The sequence below is a fragment of the Drosophila mauritiana genome, chromosome X (assembly GCF_004382145.1).
Source record: "Drosophila mauritiana strain mau12 chromosome X, ASM438214v1, whole genome shotgun sequence".
Taxonomy (NCBI): domain Eukaryota; kingdom Metazoa; phylum Arthropoda; class Insecta; order Diptera; family Drosophilidae; genus Drosophila; species Drosophila mauritiana.
The window spans coordinates 13,535,981-13,562,685 of NC_046672.1; the positions used below are offsets into that span (position 1 = coordinate 13,535,981).

Consider the following 26,705-nt stretch of genomic DNA (forward strand, 5'->3'; position numbering starts at 1 on the left):
GCTTAATACTTTCGTTACAACTACTCAATAATTCTGTTTTGGAGATATCTTAAGTTGATGGCTTGCAGCCAGACGATTGACGGCAAAGCTTGAGATATATATGTATAGAGGTGCAGGTTGTTTTCGATTCGAAGGCTTAGTTAATAATGGGATTAGTTTGTTTGATTGCTTTTCATTTCTTGGTTGGCTTGGCTCCAATGATATCGATATATCTCAAATATTTAGCAGCAATTGAACTGAATGGAGTGCTAATGCTGTATGGGATTTGGGATTTGTGATGATTTATGGGAACTGGGATGAAGCGATTGAATGAACATCGGTCGCTATTCCTGACAGGACGGCGTACATATCACGAAGCGACTGTTCAAAGCGAACACATTGCTCATGCGCATGTGCTCGAAGGTCAGGGGTTTGCTCAGATTGGTGTCCCTCTTCTTGTAGTACTCGTTGAAGTCCAGCCGAGTGCCAAAGAGCTGCAAATTCGGATCGTCGCTGGAGTTGAGAGACATTAGGAAAGAGCTGACAGCCTTTTCGTAATCGGTTGCTATGACTTCTAGGCCGCGGCAGGCGATGTCCATCTTTTCGGCAAACATCTTCGCCTCCTGGTCGCGCTGCAGGATCATATTGTTGGTCAGCCCATAAACACCCTCCTCTTCCGACTTCTCCACAATTTTGGACAGCTTCTTGCGGGCACTCAGCTCCTGAAAGCAGTCCTTGTAGAAGCTCGATTGCCACTTCTCCAGTTCGATAATGTTGTCGTACACCACCTCCAGCGAATGCTCCACACTCGCTTTGTTGCTGACAAAACAGCCCACCAAAATCGTCTGCAGAAACTTCTCGTGAGCTTCCAGGATTTCGTCCAACGTAGTAGCCTTCTGCATCTTCTTCTGCAGCTCCACCCAGTTGCACTCGATGACCTCAAATAGTACATAGTACTGCATCTGGTGGATAAAGTGCATGATCTCCGAAGTGAAAAGGTTCAGGCGGTGTGACGCCTTGCCGATCTCGGACTTCATTGTACGAAGGGCCTGAAAAGATGTTTAATATACAATATAATTTCAAAGGTAAAACATTTTTGAGGTAATACGGTGATATTAACTTGTTCTCTAACTTAACTTTTGGAAATGATTAAATATTCAAAAACCCATTTCCAATTGGAAAATGTTTATCGTAACGGCAACGCTGTGTGTTAACAGCGATACACCGATTGCAATCGTCTATCGACGGCAGCATTGTTTACATTCGTGATTTGTCGCTTTCAGAATCCCTTTATCTCCCTTTATCAGCGTCGCACGGCAACGAAGATTACGTCCCACGAAAGTCACATTGTCAGCGAGATGGCCCTCTCGATCTTCAAAGACTTGCCGGCGGAGCATCCCCGCCACCTGATTCCCTCGCTATGCAGGCAGTTCTATCATTTGGGATGGGTGACCGGCACAGGAGGCGGCATGAGCATCAAGTACAAGTGAGTACAAGTGATACTATACACATATCCAGACAGCAATATAAGCCGGCTAATCCGTTTCAGCGATGAGATCTACATAGCACCGTCGGGCGTCCAGAAGGAGCGAATGCAGCCGGAGGATCTGTTCGTGCAGGATATAACCGGCAAGGATCTGCAACTGCCGCCTGAGATCAAGGGCCTGAAGAAGAGCCAATGCACGCCGCTCTTCATGCTGGCCTATCAGCATCGGCAGGCGGGAGCCGTCATCCACACCCATTCGCAGCACGCCGTAATGGCCACGCTCCTGTGGCCAGGGAAAACCTTCCGCTGCACCCACTTGGAGATGATCAAGGGCGTCTACGATGAGGCGGACAAGCGATATTTGCGCTACGACGAGGAGCTCGTCGTACCGATCATCGAGAATACACCCTTTGAACGCGACCTGGCCGACAGCATGTACGCCGCCATGATGGAGTATCCGGGCTGCAGTGCCATCCTGGTTCGACGACACGGCGTCTACGTTTGGGGACAGAACTGGGAGAAGGCCAAAACCATGTGGGTTGCCTCACTTACTGTCAGACACCGAGCACTTTTAAAGCCCTAATCGTTTATCCCTCTTCTTACAACCAGGTCGGAATGCTATGACTATCTCTTCTCCATTGCCGTGGAAATGAAGAAGGCTGGAATCGATCCGGAGAAGTTCGAGAGCTCATAAGGAAGTGAAGCTGATAAGCACGCACATGCTTCTCGTCGTTTAACCCTACAAATTGTTGCATTTACTAACTGAAATGGTCAATGCTAAATAATAGTACTGAATAATGCTTGCGTTTTATGAATAGTATATATCATGATATATAGCATTTGGGGGTTAAGAATATTTTCTCAATAGGCTCGTGAGGTGACATATTTTTTCAAAATAATCTGAAGAGTCTTCAAGCCTTATCGCCGTTTTATGGGCATTTCAAACTGGGTGCGCACTTTGCACTAAATATTGGACAACAGCTGATAACCGCTGTTACGGCTTCATGTTAGGCGTTCCATGTTAATGTTAAAGTCTAAACTCCACACCTGTAACAGTGGGCTAAAAAGCGGTAAAAAAGCAAATGTTATCTGATACAGTAATTTACCTATTCTTTTTCAATTTACACTCGCTATAAAAATAAAGTAATATCTCATAACCGATACAGGTTTAAATTAAATAGCAACCATATCTGAGATGCTAAATGTTTTCTTGCAGCCTTTTATTTCATTCAGTGCTTGCCCACTGTGCATCAGCTGGCTAACATTTGGAAGAGAGCGAGAGAGAGAGAGCGCGCGACAATAACAGCACAACAAGACTTATGCGAATGCAACAGGTGCGAGTGAGCGCGACATATAGCGACCGGTAACTTGCTATATGACCATCCCGCTCCCACACAACAGGGGCAGTGTAGTGAAAAAAGCGACAATAAAATCGCCGATTGCACGCCTTCTGCTCATTACTTCGCGTTCTGCTCTCAAAGCGTAAGCATTTTTTTTTATTTCTACGACGCACAAACGCATCAAAGCTCACTGAACATTTTCTTTATTCTTCCGGAAAAACAAAACCGCTTACACACAGAAGTACCCCCACACAACAACAACAACAACCATGTCTCTGCAGTCGGACGCCGTTTTCCAGAAGATCATCGATGGACTGAAGGATAACGAGGCCAAGGCCAAGGCGGTCAACGGTGTGTTCCTGTACAAAATCACCAAGGACGGCAAGGTGGCCAAGGAGTGGAGTAAGTATCAGTTATCCATCGGCCAATGGAGCCCATAAAAACACGCACCACACAGACACTCCCACCGCGCAGCACAGGGGCGTATGTACATACATATATAGAAGGGTACTTTCGGACTCTGAGGTGGTGATTTTCCTACCCCCCCAAGTTGCTAACCCCCCCTTCCGATGGCGCTCTGACCAGTGGAGAATACTAGTACGTGGTCTTTGCGTATGTGTGTTTTGCATTTTGTAGTAGTCAGTTCAAAGTGCACAGCGTTTGTACTTCGGCACCAGCTGTTGGCATTAACAAAAGCCACTGAATTGGCTATTCGCTCGATCTAGGGAATATATATTACAGCAACAGAATATACTTGCCATATATGTATGTATGTATGCCACTTGTTGCACAAGAAGTCACTTTAAAACGTTGTCAATACAGTTTCAAGAATAGAAGATCTACTTTGGTAGCAACTACAGGAAGCTTATACCATGTCAAATGAACAACCAATTAATGAAGACCACTTTCAGCTCTTGACTGCAAGAACGCCAAGGCCTACGAGGGACCTGCCCAGGGCATCAAGGTGGACACCACCTTGACGGTCGCCGACGAGGACATGGTTGACATCGCCCTGGGCAAGCTGAACCCCCAGGCTGCCTTCATGAAGGGCAAGCTGAAGATCGCCGGCAACATCATGCTCACCCAGAAGCTGGCGCCGCTCCTGAAGACCGACGCCAAGTTGTAAAAAGGAGTGATCAACAACACAGCCCAGTCTGCACATTCCTCAACGAGACAGTGTGTGTGTGTGTTCTCTTTACACTTTTTTTTTCGTGTGTGTAATTTGTAATCTGTATTCGTGTTTTTTGTTTCACCACATAATTAATGTTATTTTTGTACGGAAAAACCCGTCTACAAAACTAGAAAATAATACATAAGGCGAAAACGACCAATTCCTGTGCACTTTGATACTACAAATGGGTTTATCGGTAAGTGGGTAATCGCTGCGGATTAGATTACAAGGACGGGCAATCTTATCGAGGTGTTATAGGCGATTTCTTGGCTGAAACCTTTCGAACTTCGACTTCCTCCCTTCGACACAAAAATAGATTCCCCCACAACCGCCTGTTGCCAGATTAGCCTTTTAGCTTAAAAAATATCAGGTTTGTTTTTAATCTTTCAGTTTCGAAAGCTCTGAAAATCTATATACCATAGTAGCTTTCTCAACCAGATAAGCTTGATGGGTTCATAAATAGGCAGTCCAAGAACTCAAGGAATTTGCCTATGTCAAGTTATTCCTTATATTCATAATTGCCTTCTGGCCAATCAGTCTGAAATTTGACCTAATTTACCTTGGGAACAAAAGCCAAAGTTGTGAATTGAAAACAGAGTCCGCTTGCTAGCAGTTCGCTGACCACTGGAATCACCATGTGCACTCTGAGTGGCACTTGGCAATCTAAATATGTGCATGCACTCGAAACACCGATAAGAAGTCTAATAGCCAGCCACTCACCTTTGCGTTGCCCATCTGCTCCTTCCAGATCTTCATCGAGAGCACGAACTCCATGTGCTTCATGCGCCAGAGTGGCTTGAAGAGCACCTTGTACGTGGGCATGGTCGACTCCAGCATGGCGGCCAGTGGTCCGTGCACGATGTACTGCAGCGAGATGATGTCCCAGCCAATATCACCGTTGAACGGACGTTGAACAATCACATCGAGGTGGTTTAGAATATCCGGATCATCGTACTGGGCATTCGTACAGCGCAGAGCGGAATCCAGCATGGAGGTGAGATCGTTAGCATATACATCAAGGCCCGGTCGCTCCAGTTCGTTCCTGGGAAAGAGGATTTTCAAGAGTTACTAATGAAATTGAATAGTTTAAATTTCATTCAGCGAGAAAACTAACTTCATGTTCTCGATCAGAATGCTGATAAAATCGCCCTGGCCCAGCAGCAAGTAGCGTCGCATTCCGTACAGATGATCCAGCAGCTTGTGTGGACCCACCATAATGTCGAGGACGTGTTTGGAGGTCTGCTGGTAGCACGTTTCCACGGCCGCATGCCAACTGGTGTCCGGTGTGTAGGAAAAGATTTGAGCGGCTGTAGATAGAGCATGGCATTCCATCATTTCGCTAATCCAATTTGAAAGGCACGCTTAACTCACCACTAGATTCCATGACCTTCATTAGTTCGTCGCGCTCCTTCATCATTCCCTGCTCCTCGCAGATTTCCCTTAGAAAATTAATGCATTTGCCCGTCATGAGTATCTTATTGGCCAGTTCAATGGGCACAAACTTGGGCAGCATGGGCAATCGTAGGCGGAATTTATCGTGCCACAGCCGATCAACGCCCACATCTTTGATGGACTTCACAAAGAACTCTCTGTGAATATCGCTAATGCCGCCCTCCAGTATCCATTTGGAGATCATGCGCACCAGTGGGCCACAAATGGCAGTGAGGAGATCCTCCACCAATTCATTGACCATATCGTTACCGTTGTCGAGGAAATCATACACGGTCGATGCCAATTCACCGCCCTTCTTTATCTGGCAGGCGTCGGCGATCTTGGTTAGCCATTGCATCCGGTGCAATGGCTTTATATACCAGGCGAGCAGCTTGAATAGCGTCAATTCGTCGCCGCTATCCCTGTCCTCCCTGTATCCAATTCCACTCATCGCGACCAGCCGAAAGCGCTGTATTTTATCGTGAAGCACAGCCACTTGGCCGTGAAAATTCGCCAGCTCCTCCTTGAGCTTGGAAATCAGGGCCTGGCCCATGCTGCCAATGGCATTGAAGCCGGTCGATACGTCCGAAAACTTGACCACTCGGTCGTGGTAGTAGCCAAGTTCGGAGAGCCGCAGCAACATGCCCGCTTGGCCGGTGGTCAGGAACTTGATGTTCTGCGGATCCAGCTTGAACCGGCCCGTTACCACGTCCTTCTTCAAATACTTCCCTTGAACGCCGGTGAAGGAGTAAATGGCACTCATCACTACATCATGTTGAGAGTCGGGAAACATCTTTGTTGCATCCAAGTAGTTTGGCAAGGACTGTTTTCTGAATCCGAAGCTGGACTGTGAGGAATCGTAACTGTGGCTTGATCCTGCTCCATTTCTGTTGACCAATTCCATCTCATTCTGATTGGATGAGGAAGAGCTTCTTGAGTCTAGTCGACAGAACAGAATCTGAGTGAGATTATCGCCCTGACTACGTGGATCTTCGTTGGCAGACGACTTGTCGTCATCCGAATTGTCGGCCATCGAGAGCAGATGGGTCATTAGCGAGTGCCTCATGTGGGGAACGCAGTTGATCAACGTCAGTTTTCTGTGCAGCTCATGGAAGTAATCCGACACAGTTTTGCCATCCTCCTCCTTCCGGTCGCTGAGCAGTTTCAATATCTTCTGGACACATTCGCGCTCAGACAACATATTTGAGTCCCGAATGTCCAGATTATTTTCGGCTACCATTTTGCTTAATTCGGCTATTGCCAAATCTGTTAAAGATTGAACAAAGCATTAAAACAAAGGCAATAAATCCAGCAATTATGTATAGTGTCTAGTGTATCTGAGTATCGTATTGAGGACCTTAAGGATCTAAGAAACTTGCTCATACTTTTATAGTAACTTATTATATGTAATCAATAGTCATTTAAAGACAATTCAACTTTGGATGCTTTTTGGCATTTCAAAACTATCTATCTACATTCGGATATATATATAAATATATATGTTAAATTTAAACATTTAGGACAAACTTTGGTAATGGTTATTGCCACATTTAATATAGAACTATAAAAATATAAGTATAAGTATTGTTAGTTGCTTATCCCAAGATCTCTGTTTGAAAATGCGATGAAATATGTTGAGTTTCTGGAATTTCCTACAATCCTAACGCACGTGGTCGATTCCCAATGATGCAGGGCTCTTCCCCGAGCAGTCCGTATGCCTTGCGCGCCTGGACAGCCAGTGAGTGATTCCACATTCCCAAATCTCACCGTGAACTTCGGGCAGCTGCTTGCCCTTGATGCAGATGATCATCTCGTTAATGATATTCGATATTTCACTCGCATCGGCAGCCACATCGTTGCCGACGTTCAGGTCCTGCGACATCCTGGTGGACTGAATTGTTCATAAATCCAAGCAAGCGCGCGTTAAACAGCCGATTTTGGATGGCTTGGTAATTGCGAAGTGGACAACAACTGGTGGCCAATAGCTAACGCACAGCTGATCCCTGGCTATAATACGGTGTGCAGTCACTGGCAATTGCTCGGGATGCGTGAAATCTTCGGCGGATAGGATGAAAATGCATCCAATTGGCGCGTACTTTATACAAATTATTTATTAAAATTATTTAATGCAGTGTTACCGAATCTGGCAAACTGGACAAAGGCAAAGTCCTTACCGCTGGCGGGCACACACTGGCAGAAGGTGCAGCGGTCTGGCAGCGCTCGTTTGCAATGGGCTAAGCCATTTAAATATCGTTCTACATTTTAGTTTAAAAATGTATTTGTCTCAGAATGTTATTGAATGTAGCATTTTTGTTTTACAGTTCTGTTTAGATGTGCAGCTTTCAGCTGTTATGTTAATTCCATTGCTAACATTTGGCAACTCTGGGGCAGCAAGCGTTTCCAACTCTCACTCGCCTGGTCACTCTGTCCGCTTTGCATTTGCAAAAACTTGTAAGCAAAAATGTTAAACTTAAAAATTGTTCATTTTTAATATAAAGGCGGAAGACATAGATGAGACTTCGTCATGAAGCAATCCAACGGCAATCTCCTCGCAATTGGCTATAAGTAGTGTTTGATACCTACTGCTGGGGGAGGTAAAGCTTGAAGCTTGCTGCAAGGATGTCTTGGGATTCCAGAGGACAAGGACTTTTCTTCGTCCCAATGGGTCATCAGCAGCTGGATGCGGTGGAGCAGTACTGGAGCAGCCACCACCCAACTACCGCAAGCATCTGACCTGATCCCTAGCCCAGAAGTCAAGTTGGAACCACCGGGTGGACCATTTGACCAGAAGGATTCTTCGCTAGCAACCCGCCACCAGATTTCAACGTGGAATACAATGTGTATATAATATGTATTGAAACAGAAACCTCCGGTATTTAATTTAGAACATAACTAAACTCTCATCCGGTTTACCTTATTCACTTCTATACGTAATTGCATTTAATATGCGGAGATTTCTGTAACAACCTATGAAAAAAAAACAAAAATTAAATTATAGCAATCGTTATAAAATGTATAAATAAATAAATAAACAAAGCTGCCCATTGGAAACGCATTAAAATATGTTTTTAATTTTTATTTTTGATGTATATTTTCTGCTTTTAACACATTAATTTATATATATATGTAGATATATATATTTAATATATATATATGTGTGGGGCGCGCATGTTTAAGAATATGTCGAATTTTGTTTCTTCATGAAGTGTGTGAACATTTTAAAATATAAGTGCGGCGAAAACAAAGTCTTTTTTCTTATCATTTAAAATGCAGCTTTTATTCAATCAAAAAAAAAGCAAGCAGAATAAGATGAATGCGTGGGTAAATATACGTATAAAGTAAAACTAAGCCTAATTATGTTAGTCTTCTGACACTCAAAGTTACAAAAAAATTAAGGAAAATCATGATTTCGATGCGCATAGGAATATTATAAATGGTTTTCTCAATTTCAAGTCAATGGAATTTGTTTTGTGTAATCATCAGTTTTGATTGCGTTGATAGCATAAATCATCATCGTTGGTTCGTCTCAATTCAATCAACCCAAAAGGTGTGTGGTGTACGAGTGCCTATAACAGTTTCATGTAAATAATATGCTTTGATTTCATGTGGCATCATAATAATGACGGGCGTGCTAAGTACGCCAACTCGCATCCTTTATGCGAGATCCTAGCCACAAAAAGCGACACATCTCTGCTCCTGTTCCTGCTGCTGCTCCTGCTCGTGGTTTCCGCGTACTCTTTTGGCTGGATTCTCGTTTCTTTTTTCTTTTTTGTGATCGTTTCACTCATCTCGTTTTTAACAAATATTTAAAATATACTTCCGAATTACGCTGGTAGTTACATGTAGGTAAGATATACGTTGTAGGTGTTTATGTAGTATAATAATGAATATAGTTTAAACGGAGATCAAATTCCGATTGATTGTTTGCATTTTTTTGTTCTTTTTTTTTTTTTTTGCTTGTTTTTTCTTTTGTGTGTTGACCTTATCTGGATTCTGAGGATAAGTTCTTTTTATCAAGTTTGCGACAAATTCTTCATATCGTCTTTTGTTTCTTATAAATGTTGTATTTACTCTTTGCGTTCGTATGAATTTTCTTTTTTTTTTGTAATTTGGTGTTTTTTGTTTAATGTTTGCTTCTCTCTTGTTGCTCCTCTAGTTGTCAGTGGGTGGCTCTGGGGGCAGTTGTCATATAAGCATGTGCAGCATATAACGTCCCCGTTGTCCCCATGATTTAATCACGCATGGTGAAGGTAGTCGGCTTCACGTGGCCGCCGTCTCCCTCCGAAACGAAACGCTTGCGTCCGCTGCAAATATAAAACGGGAAAAATTTGATCAGAAATTGGTAACACAATTCGAGTAGTAGTGAATATAATGACACTTGCAATTCGGTAAAGAAATCATCTCTTTAGCCTGACTGATACATACACATTTACATTTGCTATTATTAAATAATAATAATAATTGAAACCTTTTTAAACAATGTTATTTTCTTATTTTTGAATTACTTTGCAGTATAGCTTTTCCTAAACAAAGAATTAAATGCATGTGAAATGCAACTGCATAATACTATCTCGCTCTCTTTCTCTCTCTCGCGCTGCCGTACGCACTAAGCAATTATACAATTATGCAATGCATTGCCGCTAAAACAAAACAAGAAAAAAAAAAACAAATATAATACAAAGAACAGGGAAACAAAGAGGAGAAAACAAAAAACAAGTTGCGAAATGCTTGGCGCAAATTTGGTAACAACAATAACAAGAACAACAACGAATTTGCACAAAAGTTCATTCAACCGTTGACCCTTTTTCGCGCTCTCTATCTCTCTCTCCCGTTGGGGGTCTCTCTCTCTCCCTCTCCACTGCTCTCTTCACTGCAACAGCTGTGCAAAAGTAGCGGGTGAACGAAATGCAGTGGGGGGGTGAGGTGGTGGGGAGAGTGAGGTAAATTAAAACTAGTTTTATATATTTAAAGGGGGACACCACCAAGCTGGCCAATCAAAGGATTCTGGCCTAGAAACAAAACAAACACAACAATGGCAAAAACCAGCTGGAGCCTTAATTGTTGCTACTATAAATATGTGACCAAGTGGGGTACTAAATGCAGAAATATATCTATTTATAAACACACACACACACACACACACACAAGTGCGCTGGTGTAGAAGAGTCAATTAAAATTGAGGCAAGATAAGCGCGCGATCGCCAAAGCAAGTAAATACAAGAGTTAAACAATAACAAAATATATAAAAATAAATCAAGAACAATAAAGCAAAAGCATAAAAGAGCGGGGACCCCAGAAAAAAAAAACTGCAGCAAGTTGCAGTGCTGGCAGTTTGGCTACTTTATAGCTGAAACATTGCCATTTTATTACTCCTACGATGTATTTAAACTAACTAACTAAAAATGATCAAGCATTAAACATTGAACTAGATTCTATACCACACTATACATTTTTTTCACATATATTCCTAAAGCGAATATAATGAAGTTATAGAATATAGCTAGAAAACAGCCAGCACTCGACCCCATGTACCGTTATGTCTGAGTCTCTTGGCATTGAGTTCAGCTTAAAAAAAAAAAAAAAAAAAACAGAAAGAAACAACAACTTTTGCAGTTGTAGTTGCGTTGGCGTCAAATGCAGTTGTTGTTCGGTGTAAAATGAGCGGTGTTTGTGTTGTTGTGCCTTTGCGGCTGCTGCAGTTTGTTGCTTTTCTAGTTGCTGTTGCTGTTGCAGTTGTTGTTGCATTTGTGGCTGTCGCGCGCTGTGGCAAAGTGCAATAGCCGCTGTCAAGGCGAAATGCAAATGCAAATGCAGTTATAGTAGTGGCAGTAACAACAACGACAGCAGCAACAACAGGGGCAGCACTACTAAAGTGGGAGTGGCAGAGCAGGTCGATAACAGCAACTTGGCAGCCATGTTTACCTTCGCACAAACACTAAAAACAAAACAAACAAAAAACAACAGCAACAACAACAACAAGACGCCAAGACGATCTTGAGCCACATGCAGGTTGTTGCACCAACAAACAACAACAGAATTCATAATAAAGTCCAAGCAAAACAACAACAATTCAGCAATGCAAAGTTTGCCGCGATAAAAAACCAATCGATAAGAGACGTCCAGCCACATTCACCCCACCAAACCCCCTACGTTGAACATGTTCACACGATGGAAGAATATGGATTTTTAATTACCCTCCGCCAGCCATGCATTAAATAAAAGTATTGCTGTATTGTTGAAATAACGTAATAATAGTAACCTGCATTATACCAAGTAAATTTGTTAAATAGTAATAATTACGATAATACTAAAAGGATTCAGGATCCTGAAAATGCAAAGCAATAACTTTAGAACGTAGTATTGGAAATGAAATGACCCATTGAAAACAGAAGACCTATGTTTACATCTTCATCTGTGCATACCTTTATACATATTGTACATACATATATGTATGTATTTATAACCGGTCACACAGTTACTATTATTTCCCATCAACTCTTAGCAAAAACACAACCATAAAGAAACAGAAAGTGGGAAAATAATAAAGCTGATCGCAGAAAAAGTGGAGGCAAGCAAGAACTCGGAATAAAGAATAAATATACGAAACTAGCCGGCACCTGATAAACCGGCACAACAGCATAAACAATAAGAAAATACACAACACAAATATACGAAAGAAAAAAAAAGAACCAAAAGCAATCGGCGCGACTGCCTCAACGGACAACGCGTAGTATGTACATACATATGTACGTATGTACATACGTTAAGTTAATTCCAAAATGCGAAACTAAACTGCGCAATAGAAAATTCATAAACAAACATACATCATATATGTACATATACACCCAAAACACTCTGGCCACAAACGAAACACGTCTACATATACGTACACACTACTAGACGTCTATGTATTGTGTATAAGAAACTCAGCCAAAAGCACAACACAAAAAAAAAACGAAGACGCCGAAAAAATAGGAGAACAATAAACAAGTCGAAGCCGGCAAAAACACAAAATAAACACGTACATACAAGCATGCACATTTCAGCACAGCAGCGGTTAAAATAATAGGAATTCTATGAAGAACGAAATATGTTAGCAGCTAACAAATATATGTACTTTAAATTGCAATCCTAATTATTCATATATCTTAATGTGATGTGTGATACACATCATATTTATTTAATCGTTACACATTTATGTGCCCAATACTGTTTGTATTCAATAGGCGAAAATTAGAACAAACGAATGGCCTCCATAAATCTTTAGCTATGTAAGTCTACCCTTCGCCGAAAATAGAATAATCAAGCAAAAATCATAACAAAATCGACAATTAGTTCATTTTGCTATCAAGCCGAATGCCAAGGTCTTATTAACAATTAATCCACACCTTTAATTATATATGTATGTATGTAAGTACAAACAAAGCTGACGATCTGATCGATAGACCCGCCGCTTTTTATGGAGACTATAAGTATGTATATTGAGTTTTAAGATTGTAAACAACAATGTATGTATGTACGTATAGCCGCAGTTTATAGGGGGTACTACTACTTTGGGGGCGTGTTGTCTTTATAGCTGCTATGATTACGTAAACCCGTCTCGCTCTCATTACTAAGTATACTTTCTTGCAGGTAGTGGAGTGGATTTGTGTGTTTGTATACAAAGGTGGGCCTGCTGCTCATCAGTTGGTAATCTTATTTCTGATCATACGATTAAATCAAACAAACAGCACTTGATATCAGAAATTCAAGCCTAGAGATAAAGCCTATAGGTAAAGTAGTCCACACCCCACCCTAATAAAAGGGTTTCCCATTTCCTTAAGGACTTAACCCCAAAACTTACCGCGATGGCACATTGTTTATAATCTTGTCGGTTAGGAATCCGGCGCGATTGCAGCGCTCGACGAAGCGATCGAGTATTATATAGGCCAGGGGCACATCCAAAACGATGTCGGCCATGTCGTCGAAGGCGCGCAAGAAACCCTAAAGGATTAGAGATAGTTAATGGTAGTGTTGTGAAATGATTTCGGTTGTCAATGGAACTACTACTACTAGACTAGACTAGTCCAACTATTTATAACTACATATAATGTATGACCCACCTGCTCCATGCCCGCGGGCAGCACCAGGCAGGTGAGATCTAGCTGCTTGAGCAGCTCGCACATGGCCTCCTCGGTGGTCTGGCTAAGTGACTCCAGTGTCATGACAATCGCCTCGTAGACGAGCTCGTGATGATAGTGTGGCACCTCGAGGGCACGCAGGCAGCGCTGTGCCTCGGCCACGTCGCGCGAGGATAAGTACTCCTTGAGCAGCAGCTCCATCTGCATGGTGATCGTCTTCACGGGACGCAGTGGGCCACCCATGCCCCAGACATTGTCCAAATGGGCCCACACATGCTTGTAGATAAGCGAGTCAGCACGGCGGAGGGCCTGTTCGGCATGTTCGCCCAGTCCCAAACGTCTTAGCTCCTCACCCGTCTTGGCCACAAACTTGGGCGGAATGCAGTCATCGGCCACGGCGCGGGCCATAAAGTTGCCGAGCATGATTGGCGCCTCTGGAGTGTCCAGGACGAGATCCGGCAGATTGGCCAACAGCATGTTGAAGCCCTTCTCAATATCCTTGCCGGTAATAACGCGTCCATAGAGATCGGAGATCAGCACCGAGGTCATCTCACGCTGCGAATCCTTGTGATCCATGGCGATCTCCACGAGAATGCTGGTGACGTGCTCGCGCATCGGAGCCTGCAGTATCTCATCAAAGCTCAGTGCCACCTCGTGCGGATCCCCGTGCTCGTAGTACTCCAAGACAATGGGCTCCGCCAGCTTAAAGAACTCCTCGGGTGTTATCTCAGTGATCACCTCGCGCAGCTCCACATTACGATCGTTGCACTCACTATCGTAGTTAGGATCATTCTCGTCCTCATAGACCTCGGCCAGAGCCTCGGAACCGGGCAATCCCCAGACGCCCTTGCCGCCACCACCACCCTTTTTGGGTAGTCCGCGACCACGATTCAGGGTTCGCGAACGTCGGCTGTTCTTCCAGCGTCGATGTGGCACCACATAGCCACCGGGCGACGGCATAATTCTGTTGATTCCCAGCGCCGTTACACTTGCTCCACCAGCGACAGCAGCTCCATTGCCATTGGTTTGATTGGCACTGCCGCCGGAACCACTATTCTGTCTTTGGATGAGCCGCTTGGCCTTACGCTTAATCCTGCCATCCTCGACAGCCAGCAGCTTCTTAACATGCCCGTTCGAGTGGCCGCCACTGCCACTCCCATTTAGCTCCACCGCCTCGATCTCTCCGTTCAGCTCACGCTCGACGGAACTCTCCTTGGAATCGGAGTCCGACGGTGGGGTGAACTGACGGCCGCCGTTGGTGGCGCGTTTGTTATTCGATTCCACGTCCATGCTGACGATGTTCTCAAACTCTCGATATACGTTCCTCGTTATCCCCTTGGAATGCACAGCTCGGATATTGTAGATGTTTGGGTTTTGTACTCTGGCACCAGGTGCGTGGCTTCTTTTTTGTCTATAAATAAAATTGCAATTGCAATAGATGGGGAAAAGGTTTTGGTTAACATTAAAGCATCAAGTTGGCAGAAAACTAAGAAAAATATAACAACAAATTTGCTTATGAATATGCAATTTAGGAAGGAATGGGTCCTTCGGTGCAATTATGAAACTTGAAACTTTAGGAAAACATATGTACATATATAGAAGAGATAGAGACGTTGATGGCGTGATTGGTTGGGTATCACTATTCTAAGGGAACGCCTTCGTTTGTTTATTTTACATGTCGCGCCTTCAAGACGGGATGCTTTAGTCAGCGAAAGTTTTACTTGTTTATTATGCGTCGCGGCTGTGAAAAACATGGAACTAAAATAAATACACATGATGTCTGGCACGTAGCCGACAATGGCCCCTCAGAAACCCCTTCTTTCCAAGTTCAGTTAGGTTTCTTTTCGTGCTATTCAAATTTAATAGTTTTTGCCTAAATATAGAACAAGCTCTTTGGCATGCCCATAAATTTAATGCCCACAATAATACAAAGTAATTGTAATGACAAGATCAAAAGTCAATATATACTATGTAGAAATGACTGGGGTCGCTATTTTACGGGTTTTTTATTTATTATTATTATTGTTTTTTTTTTTTTTAAGTGCTAACTAGATATTTTAACAACTTTGCAAAGAAGTTTATAGTTTTTTATTTTTAAGATATACCCATAATATGTTCAGCTTTCGCGCCATTTTTTTGACCGCATCTGTATATAATAACGGTACTGCGTCTTGGAAATTGCGAATGTTTGTCAATGGGCGTGGGTGTGACAGGGATAGCGATAGGGACATGTATCGAAACTCCCCTATAGACGAAATTCAAGGTCACGCAACAACAACAATACCAAAGCTACTACATAATCTTGTTACCGTTAAAGCTTTGCAACCCCCACAAGCAATATAGCCATCTCCTTCGCACTAACTCTAAATTGGAAGTTGCTTGTGTTTTCATGCCTATGTAAATGCTTTTGGTCTACATAAGTGCCTACATACATACACATGTTTTACTTTTTCAGCTGCTTTTGTTTTCCCTATTTATTTGAATGTTTTTATTCTGTTTTGCAATTTTAATTTAAATGCTATAATAGCACAAACATAATTATGTATTTATAAAATCAAATCAAACAAACCAATAAAAGTAAATAATATGGTTTATTTTAATTATGTACATTCGTTTTGATAAATTTGTTTGATTAATTATCGCAATTTTCGGTTGTAAAATTGTCGAATTGGCACTCTCTTCTCATGCAATTCTTCAATCCATGTACATAATGTCAGCATAATGCAAATGAAAACAAAGATAACGTGCAAAAATAAATGCCGCATGTGTTGTTTTTTGTGTTTTCATGTGTTGTTGTTGGTTTGTGAGTGCTTTTTATATTGCGCCGCTTGTGCTTTCTCCTCTTCTTTAACCGCTGATTCTTATGTATTTCCCCCTCTGTAATATGTATGTACATGTACATATGCTGTTACCGGTCTTATGTTTGTTTTGCCCGGTATAACCTTGAAAATTTTGTGCGCCTCACGAATTTCTATGTTTTTATTGCCGTCTCCTTCCGGTCTCTTCCTCATCTGATTCTTCTTCTCCTTCTTTCGCACTTGTTGTGCCCCCTTTTTCGGATAACAACAACAACAGAAACAACAAAGTGAACATTTTTCAGCATTTTTTCGCATCTCTTTTCCTCCTTCGCGCTTTTTATTGATGCGTGTCCGAAATTATTTTTTAACCCCGAAATTGGGAAAAGGTTGAGTTGGTAAGAAGTGGAGAGAGAGATAAAGGGGAGCGAGGGAAAAGAGCATAAAAGTGACGCTTTCGAAATTGCGTCGCAAATGTTTCGCAAAAAAAACCTACATAAGCAATGTCTAATAAAAAGAACAAGAAAAAGGAGGCAAAGACGTTCGCAACATTGAATGCTGTTGTTTTTTTTTCTTTAACAGAAGAGATCGAACTATTAGGCACACAGGAATTGCAATTTGTGTCGCATACTCTTTTTGAAGCTACAGAATTAATTTGAAGTTATTGTTATGCCTTTAATAAACTGAGAACGGTATTTGTTTGGCATCCAGTAACCAGAGAAATTGGAATTTGTTTGTATTTTGCCTGGAATTGTTTGCAAGTCCCCCAGCCCAGAACCAAAGACACTAGAATAACAAGATGCGTAACGGCCATACATTCGTTTGGCACTATGCAGCCACTTTTTTGGTAAAGGCCAAATTTGCTCTCTTTCCGCCAATTAAGTTATTTTTCTAACTATTGTTTTTTTTTTATATTTTGCGTCCAGTTTTCAGTCGCCAATTATTTAAATATAGCTAATTTTTTTATTTATGAGTTAGAATGCTGAGCTCAGCTTGCTTTTTTTGTTTATCAGCTATCATCACAGTCCACTTGCAATGCTTAAAAAGCAAAACTTTTATAAGTTTGTTTAACAAATCTGTTCTATGTGCATAACATTCATTATTTTCATAAAACCATAATGAGAAGGCACTACTTTCATTTGTGCACTTAATGCATTGCTCAACAATAAATTTTTTTATACACATTTGTTTTTTATTATTTTTAAAAAATATTTTCGAAAACTTTAATGTGTATTTTGCAAATATTAAAAAATAAATCAGATGGTGCCTTTAATTTCCCGAAGTCCGAGTCTATTGAGTAGTTTTTCTCATGTATGAAAAGCTCTGATGGAGCTGTTAAATGCTCGGTTTCTTTTAAAATTACCGATCTGCATTTATCGCAACTGGATCCTTTAGCAATATATCCAACAAAATATCTACTGGAAGTTAGTTCAATGGGTACATCATTGCACAAAAAGTTATCTATATTTTGGTCAAAGTACCTCTCATTGTCATTCATTTACATTTACATACATCATATTAAGTCAAATGACTTAATAAGTATACTAAATAATTAAAGCAAATACAAAGGAAATTATTATAACTACTGTAATTTGAAACATAAATTTTCCAAAAAGAAGACATAACATTGAGAAATAAATATTTCATAAAAATAATAATTATTTTTTAATTTCATAAAAAAATAATAATTTTATTAATAAATAATAAAAATAATAATTTTATTAATAAATAATAAAAATAATAATATTACATAATAATATTTCATAAAAAATAATAATACGTAGTAGAAATTAAAAATAAGATAAAAAATAGATTTAAAGTCAACGAACTTCTAAGGTGAAGGACATATTTTGTCAAATTTACAATACATGAGCATACGTGTGCACACATACAGTTGTATGCTATCACTGTATGCGTAGAAAAGAGCTGTTTGCTGTAGCGCTCTTTCTCTCTCGAACAAAAACTCAAGAGAGCCTGGAGCCACCTCTAGAGCCACGGCCAAAAAATCGCGTGCCAAAAATTTGTATGGCCGTTAAGCATCTTGTTATTCTAGTGTCTTTGCCAGAACCCTTTTAATAACACATCCCGGGTTTTTGGAGTCATATTATACTTTTGGTCATATTGCATCTTTTCATAGGAACAAGCTTAGCGTTTCAGGTAAATTGTACCATAATCTGATTTTGTTAAATACTTAAATAATCGTTAATTATGCACTGTACCAGGACTGCAAGTCATCATTTTTGGTATATAATATGGGAAAACAAAATCGGATGACATGGAAACATTGGACTGGGCGTCGAATGCAAATAAACCTCGAGACAACGAAAATAAAATCAAAAAGCCTAAGGAACAAGTTTGGAAGGCAGAAAAAAAAAACCAAACAAATTCACCCCCCATCCAATGTGGGCAGCTGTTTTTTTTTCGGTTTCTGCTTTCCTCGTTTTAGTTTTTCTCGAATTTTCGGGTGCGTGCGTGTGTGCCGGTTGATTTTATCACGTAGACCAACGTTTTCCAATTGGAGCGAATGTAGCGCATCAACAAATTCTTAAATTTCACTTGTTTTTATTGAAATCATCTAATATGGCATAATTTTGTGACCGCGACTGTAATTTCGTTTTTGCTTTTATATTCGCATTCGCCGGCAGTTTTTTTTCGCTTGTTTCTTTGAATCGGTCTTCGTCAAGATCGATGTTGTTGTTGTTGCTGCTGTTTCTGCGTTTTTTTTTTGTTTTGCCACTTACCTAAGTGCTTTTTTTTTGTCTCTCCGGCTGTTTCGCTCGCTCTCTCTACTTCTGTCTTTGATGCTGCAACAAGAACAAAAACTAACGACACGACTGCAACGACGTTGGCCCACTGCAGTTGACGTCGACGGCGGCTGCGCTGCTTTTATACGATGAGGAGCCTGTTTAATAGTTGTTGCTTTTCTTCGTGGGCTCCTTTTTTCCCTCCCTCTCTTTCTCTTTTAAATGCGTGCGGGGGAGAGGGGTTGGCAAGGCAAATGGCAAAAAATGCACTCAAATATCTTGTGGCTCACAGAAAAAAAAATACACAAGTGTGTGAGTGTTTACTAAAAGGCTCCTTCACACGCGCATACACACACTCGCACACCCACAACCATTCAGTTGCGTGTGTTGTTTATTATGCCTTATTCACCTTCGCTATTGTTGTTTTTGCCGCTTAACAGTATGAACTTTTGATTTTTTTTTTCAGTTGGATTGGAACAAAAAGGATTGGAGAACCGCAGAATCAGGAACCAATAACGCACACTGTTGACCACGCCGTGAAAACTCAACTCGACTGGGCCAGAGAACGACGAGACGTGGGCCTTTATACTTTTTCGGCGAGACGGTGCTGCCGGACTGTTCGATTTCCGTTAAAGTGGTGACTTATGAAAGCGCACATGGCAAAGCTCCCCCTTTATATGGGGAAGTTTTTAAAACGTTTTTAAATATAAGTAAAAATACGATCCTATGTGGTAAGTGGCAGCTCCGAGAAGTAGTTTTAAAGAAAAAAATAAATGCATACATATGTAGTAAAAACATTCGGCTATATTTTTTAAAAAACGAAATATTTCTTCATTTACACTTACTGGATGTAAATATATATATACTTGCCCAATGATCTTACCTTTTTATCAAAATTAAAAAACATTCAATTCAGTAAAAACTGTTTATTTTTATTTTTCCAAGATTTATTGAACATGGTGGCAGCTACGTAACCTAAATTGCGGTACATTTCGAAATGGTGGCAGAAAGCTATGCAAAGGAAAACGAAGCAAATATTGAAAAGGACGGGAGAAAAACTACTAATTGTGGCTTCAGTTGACCGTTTTCTTATTTGTAATTTTAATTACCATATGAATATTTCTGAAATTATATGTTAAAGATTCCTTGAATTAACCCTTATTAATTTTTAATTTGAATACATACATACATACATATTCAATTAAACGCTGATCTATAACGCAAATTCTGTGCTCCTTTTTGGAAATGTATCAAATAACAAATGTTTATTTGTATGTATGTTGTATATGTTTATATGTATGTGCATTAATACGTTGTATGACTTGTATGTTCACATATTAATGAAAATTATTCAAATCCATGATTCGCTTGCGTTCCCTTTCGCGGAACGCCTTACGAGCGGAGCGCGTAGCACCGTGCAGACTACGGATGATAGGATTCGCCTCACAGTGGATATTCGGATTATATGTCGGGACTGGCGGCTCGGCATCCCAGTCCTCAACAGTTTCTTTAAGTTCCTTCTTCTCCTCACTTCCACGGATGAAGCTCGGGCACTGGATGACATGTTCCTGCAAAATGGGATGAACAATTGAATTTAATATCTGCATACGTATATATAATATATTCAGGACCTACAAATATATCGTCAATAGTGTACATATGGGTGCTGTTATATGGACAGCGGGCCAAATTGGCCGATGGAAATTTCTTGGCACAACCCGGCAAATGGAAGGGCATGTTAGACAGCATTACCAGGTGCGAGCCAGCGTTGGGACAAATGACATAATCATAAAGATTTGGACCCGCAAACATTTTTACTACCAGTTTTGTTAGCCTTTTTTGAACTTCCTTCGCCAGCTTCAAAATGATAAGACCTTCGCAACAATAATTTAAAATCTCATACAGCTTTTGGTATTTTAATAGGAGTTTGAAGTATTTTTTTTTTAATGTAATAATATAAAAACAAACGTTCGATTGTTTATAATGCTTTGTGTAAATTATAAAAATGCATTCTGAAATATTTTCATTTAGAAATAATTTATTATGTTATTTACTGAAAGCGATAATTCCAACGGTTGACAGCCCTAAGGAGCGCTGCCATACTGTTTTTTATATCGATATGCGATAGTCCGGCGATAGCCGTTGTTTACCTCTTTTAACGCACGTGCGACGATCATTTTGGTAAATTTCTTGATTAATTGAAGCATTTGGAGCCTAAAAGATGCCGCCCATTGCCCAGGAGGGCAATTGCCTGATTTACCGCGGCAGCAACTTCCTCAAGCAGCGCCTAATCCTCGCCTGCCTGTCCGGCAAACCGGTGAAGATCAGCCAAATCCGTTCGGAGGACGAAACGGCACCCGGTCTGCGGGAATACGAGATAAGTTTAATTCGCCTGTTTGACAAAATCACCAATGGAACCAAGATCGAATTGAATCCCGCCGGCACGAGTGTTATGTTCTCACCAGGATTACTGCATGGCGGTCAGATTCATCATGATTGCTGTGTCCAGCGTGGCATTGGTTACTATCTGGACGCCCTAATAGCCTTGGGCCCATTTTGCAAGAGTCCGCTACAGTGCACCCTGCGCGGCGTGACCAACAGCAAGGACGCGCCATCCGTGGACCACATCAAGGGTGCAGCCCTATCCCTGCTCAAGCGATTCCTCCTAGTCGACGAGGGCCTCGAACTCAAGGTTGTGCGCCGAGGAGTTGCTCCGCTGGGCGGCGGAGAGATCACCTTCAGGTGTCCGGTGCGAAAGAGCCTGCGAGCAATTCAATTCCAGTCACAGGGCATGGTTAAACGGATCCGGGGCACTGTTTATGCCTGCAAAGTGTCTCCGGCGCTGGCCAATCGCACCGTGGAGGCGGCTAAGGGATGTATGCTGAAGTTCCTGCCGGATGTCTATATCTACACAGACCAGAACAAGGGCAAGATGTCTGGTAATTCGCCCGGCTTTGGCATCTGCCTGATTGCAGAGACAACGGACGGTGTGTGCTTCGCCGCCGATTGCTGTTCCAATACAAGGGAGGAGTCGGTGAGTAGCCTCAAAGCCACTATGGAGTAGTTTGGTAGTATTATCTCGTATTCTCTTCACAGGACGATACACCCTCCATACCCGAGAATATGGGCAAGGAGGTGGCCCTGCGTTTGCTGGACGAGATTTATCGAGGTGGCTGTGTGGACTCCAGCTATCAATGGCTGGCGGCGCTCTATATAGCACTGGGCCAAAAGCATGTCTCCAAATTCCTCACCGGTATGTGCTCGAGAATGTAATTAAGTCATGTGTGACTATAAAGTGGTTTATATTTAACTTGATTACAGGTGCCCTGTCCAATTACACCGTACACTTTCTGCAAAATCTGCGCGACTTCTTCTCGATCACCTTCAAGCTGGAGAATCCCGAGGCGGAGGACGAGGACGAGGCGGAGGATGTGCGTGGTGCCCAGAAGGTCCTTATGGCATGTGTTGGCATTGGCTACACAAACATAAATAAGCGTGTTACATAAACTGTTCTCTAGGCTAAACTTTGTAAGAATAAACATGTATTTTTTTATAACATATTATATATTACATTTATTTTACTATGTATGTAACGTGTAGTAATCAAATGTAGAGTAAAGTGCCTAACTATTATGTTTACCTTTTTTTTACCATAAAATGCACACATTTGCTTGATATTTTCCTTTTTATGCAATGCAATATTATGCAACTTAAGCAGAAGCGTTATTGTTGATGCAGACACAAACATTGTATTTACCTTTTGAGGTGTTGTGCATATGGTGGTTTAAATTGAGCTCAAAATAATGAAAACATAATTTTGGCTGGCAAATTGATGAGGCCAAAGAAAACTGCAGGAGCAGTTGCTATGCATTTGCATATAAGTATAATGTACAAGCATTCACCTGGCGGCTGGTCATTGATTCCAATTTGGCAGGCTTCCAATCGCTGGAGGTCACACAGCCGGGTCACACCACCAGTTCCTCACTTGACGCAGGTGTTGCAAGTTTGTTGCCAGTTCAAGTCTAATCAAGGGATCTACACAAGTTGATTCAATCAATCGTACTAGATTACATTTTAAGTGCACAGAACAAAAATTTGCACGACTTTGGGAATTATAAGCTTAATTAATTAAGAAAGTAATTAAAACCAATTGATAATGATGATAGAAGCATATTTACAGCCCTAAATTTCACGATGCAATATATATCTGAATCTTACCACTTTATGAATGGATTTTTTGCACACTTTTTGCCAAGTGTGAAGAGGTTCAAAAACCTTATTGCGATAAGAGAACTAACTAACTGGTTGGCGAACACATTTTCCCTTGACTTGCACTTTATTCACCGGCGACAGATCAGCAGAACGAAGGGGTGGAAAAAACTGGAAGCTAGACGACAGCCGACAACGACGACTTCCTGTGGTCAGCAGAAAATCGTTGGCAGTGCGCTATCGGAATCGGAGCTATATAAGCCAGAGATGGGGCTGGAAGAAGCCATCAAACGTCGTTTAGCGTTTGGCCTGATCTGATCCAATTCCGGAGTTGCCCCAACATGATGAGTCTGCGCCTTTGCCTGCTGGCCACCTGCCTCCTGGTGGCGGCCCATGCCTCCAAGGATGCCGCCAACGGCCAGCTGAAGCCCACCAAGTGGCTGACCGCCAGCGAGCTGGAGAACGTGCCCTCCCTTAACGACATCACCTGGGAGCGTTTGGAGAACCAGCCCCTGGAGCAGGGCGCCAAGGTGATCGAGAAGATCTGTGAGTATTGGAAATCTCTAGCGGTTCGAGTGTAGTACCTAAATCTCCAGAGATTACTGTTGACATAATTTTACTTGACCTGCCGCCTCCTTGTTAATCCCTAGACCACGTTGGCCAAATCAAGCACGATCTGACCCCCAGCTTTGTGCCCAGCCCCAGCAACGTGCCCGTCTGGATCGTCAAGTCCAACGGACAGAAGGTTGAGTGCAAGTTGAACAACTACGTTGAGATGGCCAAGGCACAGCCCGGATTCGGCGAGGATGAGGTCACCATTGTCCTGACCGGTCTGCCCCAGAGCAGCCCCGCCCAGAAGAAGGCCATGCGCAAGCTGATCCAGGCCTACGTCCAGAAGAACAACCTCCAGCAGCTGCAGAAGAACGCCCAGGAGCAGCAGCAGCAGCTCAAGAGCAGCGACTACGACTACACCAGCAGCGAGGAGGCCGCCGACCAATGGAAATCCACCAAGGCCGCCAGCGGCGATTTGATCGTAAGTTGGTCCCCTTGCTATATTCCATATGTATATGTTTATTTATGAAATTTAAATTGCAGATCATCGACCTCGGCTCCACCCTGACCAACTTCAAGCGCTACGCGATGCTGGATGTGCAGAACACCGGCGCCATGATCGGCCAGAGCCTGATCGATCTGACCAACAAGGGTGTGCCCCAGGAGATCATCCATCTGATCGGCCAGGGTATCAGCGCCCATGTGGCCGGAGCTGCTGGCAACAAGTACACCGCCCAAACCGGACACAAGCTGCGCCGCATCACCGGTCTGGATCCCGCCAAGGTGCTGTCCAAGCGTCCCCAGGTCCTGGGTGGTCTGTCCCGCGGCGATGCTGACTTCGTGGATGCCATCCACACCTCGACCTTCGCCATGGGCACGCCCATCCGTTGCGGCGATGTTGACTTCTACCCCAACGGACCATCCACCGGTGTTCCCGGCTCCGAGAATGTGATCGAGGCTGTTGCCCGTGCCACCCGCTACTTTGCCGAGTCCGTGCGTCCTGGTAGCGAGCGCAACTTCCCCGCCGTTCCCGCCAATTCGCTGAAGCAGTACAAGGAGCAGGATGGCTTCGGCAAGCGCGCCTACATGGGTCTCCAGATCGACTACGATCTGCGCGGTGACTACATCTTGGAGGTCAACGCCAAGAGCCCCTTCGGTCAGCGCAGCCCTGCCCACAAGCAGGCCGCCTACCACGGCATGCACCACGCCCAGAACTAGGGCGTCCATGGCCACGCCCCCTGGTTACCAGGGAAGTTCGATCGCCACGCACTTTCTGATACTCAGAACTGAAAAAACCCCGGAATTCGTAGTTTAGCTTAGAAGTTTCATCAAACAATCAAAAAAGAAAAACCTATAAAACCCCATAAAAATAAAAGCTGCAAATTTTCGAAAACTCAAGTTTTTTAATTTCTGGCATTGGTGATCGGCCAAATGGATTGTAACTTTAAAATACGTATAGTATTAAAAAAAACACACAAGAACTTGCTGACCACATTTTTTGGCCCACCTTCTTAAGTAATTAGAAAAATTTCCGAATCGAACGTACGAAAATATACATATTTAACATAGTAAATCGGCCAAACAACTTAAATGAGCTAATAATAAAAAGATAAATGCATATATCACCGTTGATCTTAAGCAGATGCTTAACTAAAAAACAACACGATAAATAAAGCAAACAAAAAGTGACTGAAATACCATTATGATACCTAATGAAAGGTACACGAAAGAAAATGTAGATAATAAATAAACTGAAACGAAATGATGTTTAACTCATAAGAGACAAAATTAAAGAAACTGTGCAGCTTGCAATTAACTAGTACCGTTCGATGCTCCTAAAACGAAGTACATAATAAATAAACAGGATTGCGAAGTTGGGATAAAAATACGCACAAGGAGATGGATGCATTAAGTGGACGGAAGTGAGAGTGAGGCAACTAGTGTCCGTTGCCACTTGATGTGCACTCAATTAAAATTTGCATTCGGCTTACCGTTAGAGCGACTACACGTTCAAAAATCACTGGGCAACCTGTGTAAACTCAATTGTTCCTTACATTTTTGGGACATGCGCGGTGTAAATGTCAAAGTTGAACTTTATCACATGCAATAGACAAACTAGAAAGGGCAGTGAAAACAGCAGAGTCGAAAATAGAGCGAGATAGGGAGCTGGAGTGACAGGAGCGGAATGACAACAGTTGGCGTCTTCTGTTTGTGCATGTCATGACATGTTTGCTTTGACTCTGACCGAGCGGAATGCGCCGTTAAGCTTATCTTCTTACCGTACACTTAGAACGTCTTCTCTCTCTCTCTCTCTCTCTCACTATCTGCCCTTCAGAGTTTGTTCTTCTTTTTGTGCTTGCTAAGCTCTTGCTCTCGCTGCTTTTCTCGAGAAGAGAGCGCACAAGGACGCCGGGACGTTGGCATTTTGTGGGGCTCTGGCCATCCGAGTTTCTTGCAGGAATTACACTACTGTATATTATTCATTGGCCGATATGCATAAATCCAATTTACGGAACCCCCCTTTTTCAGCCTAGCCAGCTGAGTCCCCGCAAAAGGAGAGAAAGGAAAAGAGAGTGAGAGTGGCGCTTTCTCGCGCGCTTTTGTTGCGCACAAATAAAGTAAAGGATTTTCCGCAAATCGTCAGTTGAGAATCGAGAAACGGTGGTGATTTAACTTTTTCGTTATTTAATTTAAACAGTAAATAGTTGTTTTCTAAAAACAAATACTAAAAACATCTGCAATCATGAGTGATGTTGGGTTGAAACCTAACTATTTTACATTTACCATTTTTTGGGCTCAGTTGAACGGAACAATATTATAATATATATGTCGGAGATCTAACGTATTATTTGAATGTAACCGAAATTATGTGGTTGAT

General features: G+C 42.2%; 7 protein-coding genes across 9 annotated transcripts; 4 read left to right on the top strand and 3 right to left on the bottom strand.

Annotated features, from left to right (window-relative positions):
- Window positions 1-188: 188 nt before the first annotated feature.
- LOC117146761 (gamma-tubulin complex component 3) lies at window positions 189-7,289 on the bottom strand. 2 transcript variants are annotated; one of them, XM_033313259.1, is made up of 5 exons: window positions 7,175-7,289; window positions 5,348-6,673; window positions 5,091-5,283; window positions 4,697-5,018; window positions 189-1,028 (listed from the first exon to the last, which is right to left on the bottom strand). In XM_033313259.1, exons 1-5 carry the CDS (start codon window positions 7,287-7,289, stop codon window positions 324-326), a joined length of 2,661 nt encoding a protein of 886 aa, XP_033169150.1. In that variant the 3' UTR covers window positions 189-323. The 2 variants fall into 2 exon arrangements, with proteins under 2 accessions (XP_033169150.1, XP_033169151.1); XM_033313260.1 differs by having other exon boundaries at window positions 7,077-7,266.
- On the top strand, window positions 1,209-2,265 carry LOC117146762 (probable methylthioribulose-1-phosphate dehydratase). Its single transcript, XM_033313262.1, has 3 exons — window positions 1,209-1,465; window positions 1,529-1,999; window positions 2,075-2,265. The coding sequence occupies exons 1-3, from the start codon at window positions 1,338-1,340 to the stop codon at window positions 2,157-2,159; spliced, it is 684 nt and encodes a 227-aa protein (XP_033169153.1). The 5' UTR covers window positions 1,209-1,337; the 3' UTR covers window positions 2,160-2,265.
- Window positions 2,851-4,136, top strand: LOC117146763 (peroxisomal multifunctional enzyme type 2). Of its 2 annotated transcripts, none has more exons than XM_033313263.1 (3): window positions 2,851-2,947; window positions 3,045-3,207; window positions 3,717-4,136. In XM_033313263.1, exons 2-3 carry the CDS (start codon window positions 3,075-3,077, stop codon window positions 3,929-3,931), a joined length of 348 nt encoding a protein of 115 aa, XP_033169154.1. In that variant the 5' UTR covers window positions 2,851-2,947; window positions 3,045-3,074; the 3' UTR covers window positions 3,932-4,136. The 2 variants fall into 2 exon arrangements, with proteins under 2 accessions (XP_033169154.1, XP_033169155.1); XM_033313264.1 differs by having other exon boundaries at window positions 3,048-3,207.
- Window positions 7,290-9,330: 2,041 nt separating the features above from the next.
- Window positions 9,331-19,642, bottom strand: LOC117146779 (programmed cell death protein 4). Its single transcript, XM_033313303.1, has 4 exons — window positions 19,064-19,642; window positions 13,510-14,938; window positions 13,251-13,390; window positions 9,331-9,711 (listed from the first exon to the last, which is right to left on the bottom strand). The coding sequence occupies exons 2-4, from the start codon at window positions 14,815-14,817 to the stop codon at window positions 9,639-9,641; spliced, it is 1,521 nt and encodes a 506-aa protein (XP_033169194.1). The 5' UTR covers window positions 14,818-14,938; window positions 19,064-19,642; the 3' UTR covers window positions 9,331-9,638.
- A 657-nt stretch (window positions 19,643-20,299) lies between these two features.
- On the bottom strand, window positions 20,300-20,939 carry LOC117146780 (gametocyte-specific factor 1 homolog). The gene is made up of 2 exons (XM_033313304.1): window positions 20,702-20,939; window positions 20,300-20,634 (listed from the first exon to the last, which is right to left on the bottom strand). The coding sequence occupies exons 1-2, from the start codon at window positions 20,876-20,878 to the stop codon at window positions 20,404-20,406; spliced, it is 408 nt and encodes a 135-aa protein (XP_033169195.1). The 5' UTR covers window positions 20,879-20,939; the 3' UTR covers window positions 20,300-20,403.
- Window positions 20,940-21,192: 253 nt separating this feature from the next.
- Window positions 21,193-22,629, top strand: LOC117146757 (probable RNA 3'-terminal phosphate cyclase-like protein). Its single transcript, XM_033313252.1, has 3 exons — window positions 21,193-22,100; window positions 22,163-22,319; window positions 22,388-22,629. The coding sequence occupies exons 1-3, from the start codon at window positions 21,288-21,290 to the stop codon at window positions 22,570-22,572; spliced, it is 1,155 nt and encodes a 384-aa protein (XP_033169143.1). The 5' UTR covers window positions 21,193-21,287; the 3' UTR covers window positions 22,573-22,629.
- Window positions 22,630-23,558: 929 nt separating this feature from the next.
- Window positions 23,559-25,171, top strand: LOC117146754 (vitellogenin-3). The gene is made up of 3 exons (XM_033313249.1): window positions 23,559-23,821; window positions 23,926-24,308; window positions 24,371-25,171. The coding sequence occupies exons 1-3, from the start codon at window positions 23,617-23,619 to the stop codon at window positions 25,043-25,045; spliced, it is 1,263 nt and encodes a 420-aa protein (XP_033169140.1). The 5' UTR covers window positions 23,559-23,616; the 3' UTR covers window positions 25,046-25,171.
- Window positions 25,172-26,705: the final 1,534 nt, after the last annotated feature.

What these genes read in the sequence shown, in the direction of transcription:
- LOC117146762 (XM_033313262.1), top strand. Translation starts at nt 1,338, where the DNA reads ATGGCCCTCTCGATCTTCAAAGACTTGCCGGCGGAGCATCCCCGCCAC. An exon ending in GGCATGAGCATCAAGTACAA is followed by an intron (nt 1,466 to 1,528) that starts GTGAGTACAAGT and finishes AATCCGTTTCAG; the next exon opens with CGATGAGATCTACATAGCAC. An exon ending in TGGGAGAAGGCCAAAACCAT is followed by an intron (nt 2,000 to 2,074) that starts GTGGGTTGCCTC and finishes TCTTACAACCAG; the next exon opens with GTCGGAATGCTATGACTATC.
- LOC117146763 (XM_033313263.1), top strand. Translation starts at nt 3,075, where the DNA reads ATGTCTCTGCAGTCGGACGCCGTTTTCCAGAAGATCATCGATGGACTG. An exon ending in CAAGGTGGCCAAGGAGTGGA is followed by an intron (nt 3,208 to 3,716) that starts GTAAGTATCAGT and finishes GACCACTTTCAG; the next exon opens with CTCTTGACTGCAAGAACGCC.
- LOC117146761 (XM_033313259.1), bottom strand. Translation starts at nt 7,289, where the DNA reads ATGTCGCAGGACCTGAACGTCGGCAACGATGTGGCTGCCGATGCGAGT. An exon ending in GCAGCTGCCCGAAGTTCACG is followed by an intron (nt 6,674 to 7,174) that starts GTGAGATTTGGG and finishes AATCTTTAACAG; the next exon opens with ATTTGGCAATAGCCGAATTA. An exon ending in AGCAGATGGGCAACGCAAAG is followed by an intron (nt 1,029 to 4,696) that starts GTGAGTGGCTGG and finishes ACATCTTTTCAG; the next exon opens with GCCCTTCGTACAATGAAGTC.
- LOC117146779 (XM_033313303.1), bottom strand. Translation starts at nt 14,817, where the DNA reads ATGGACGTGGAATCGAATAACAAACGCGCCACCAACGGCGGCCGTCAG. An exon ending in TGCCCGCGGGCATGGAGCAG is followed by an intron (nt 13,391 to 13,509) that starts GTGGGTCATACA and finishes CTAATCCTTTAG; the next exon opens with GGTTTCTTGCGCGCCTTCGA. An exon ending in ATAAACAATGTGCCATCGCG is followed by an intron (nt 9,712 to 13,250) that starts GTAAGTTTTGGG and finishes TTATATTTGCAG; the next exon opens with CGGACGCAAGCGTTTCGTTT.
- LOC117146780 (XM_033313304.1), bottom strand. Translation starts at nt 20,878, where the DNA reads ATGTTTGCGGGTCCAAATCTTTATGATTATGTCATTTGTCCCAACGCT. An exon ending in ACACTATTGACGATATATTT is followed by an intron (nt 20,635 to 20,701) that starts GTAGGTCCTGAA and finishes CCCATTTTGCAG; the next exon opens with GAACATGTCATCCAGTGCCC.
- LOC117146757 (XM_033313252.1), top strand. Translation starts at nt 21,288, where the DNA reads ATGCCGCCCATTGCCCAGGAGGGCAATTGCCTGATTTACCGCGGCAGC. An exon ending in CCAATACAAGGGAGGAGTCG is followed by an intron (nt 22,101 to 22,162) that starts GTGAGTAGCCTC and finishes TTCTCTTCACAG; the next exon opens with GACGATACACCCTCCATACC. An exon ending in TGTCTCCAAATTCCTCACCG is followed by an intron (nt 22,320 to 22,387) that starts GTATGTGCTCGA and finishes ACTTGATTACAG; the next exon opens with GTGCCCTGTCCAATTACACC.
- LOC117146754 (XM_033313249.1), top strand. Translation starts at nt 23,617, where the DNA reads ATGATGAGTCTGCGCCTTTGCCTGCTGGCCACCTGCCTCCTGGTGGCG. An exon ending in CAAGGTGATCGAGAAGATCT is followed by an intron (nt 23,822 to 23,925) that starts GTGAGTATTGGA and finishes GTTAATCCCTAG; the next exon opens with ACCACGTTGGCCAAATCAAG. An exon ending in CCGCCAGCGGCGATTTGATC is followed by an intron (nt 24,309 to 24,370) that starts GTAAGTTGGTCC and finishes TTTAAATTGCAG; the next exon opens with ATCATCGACCTCGGCTCCAC.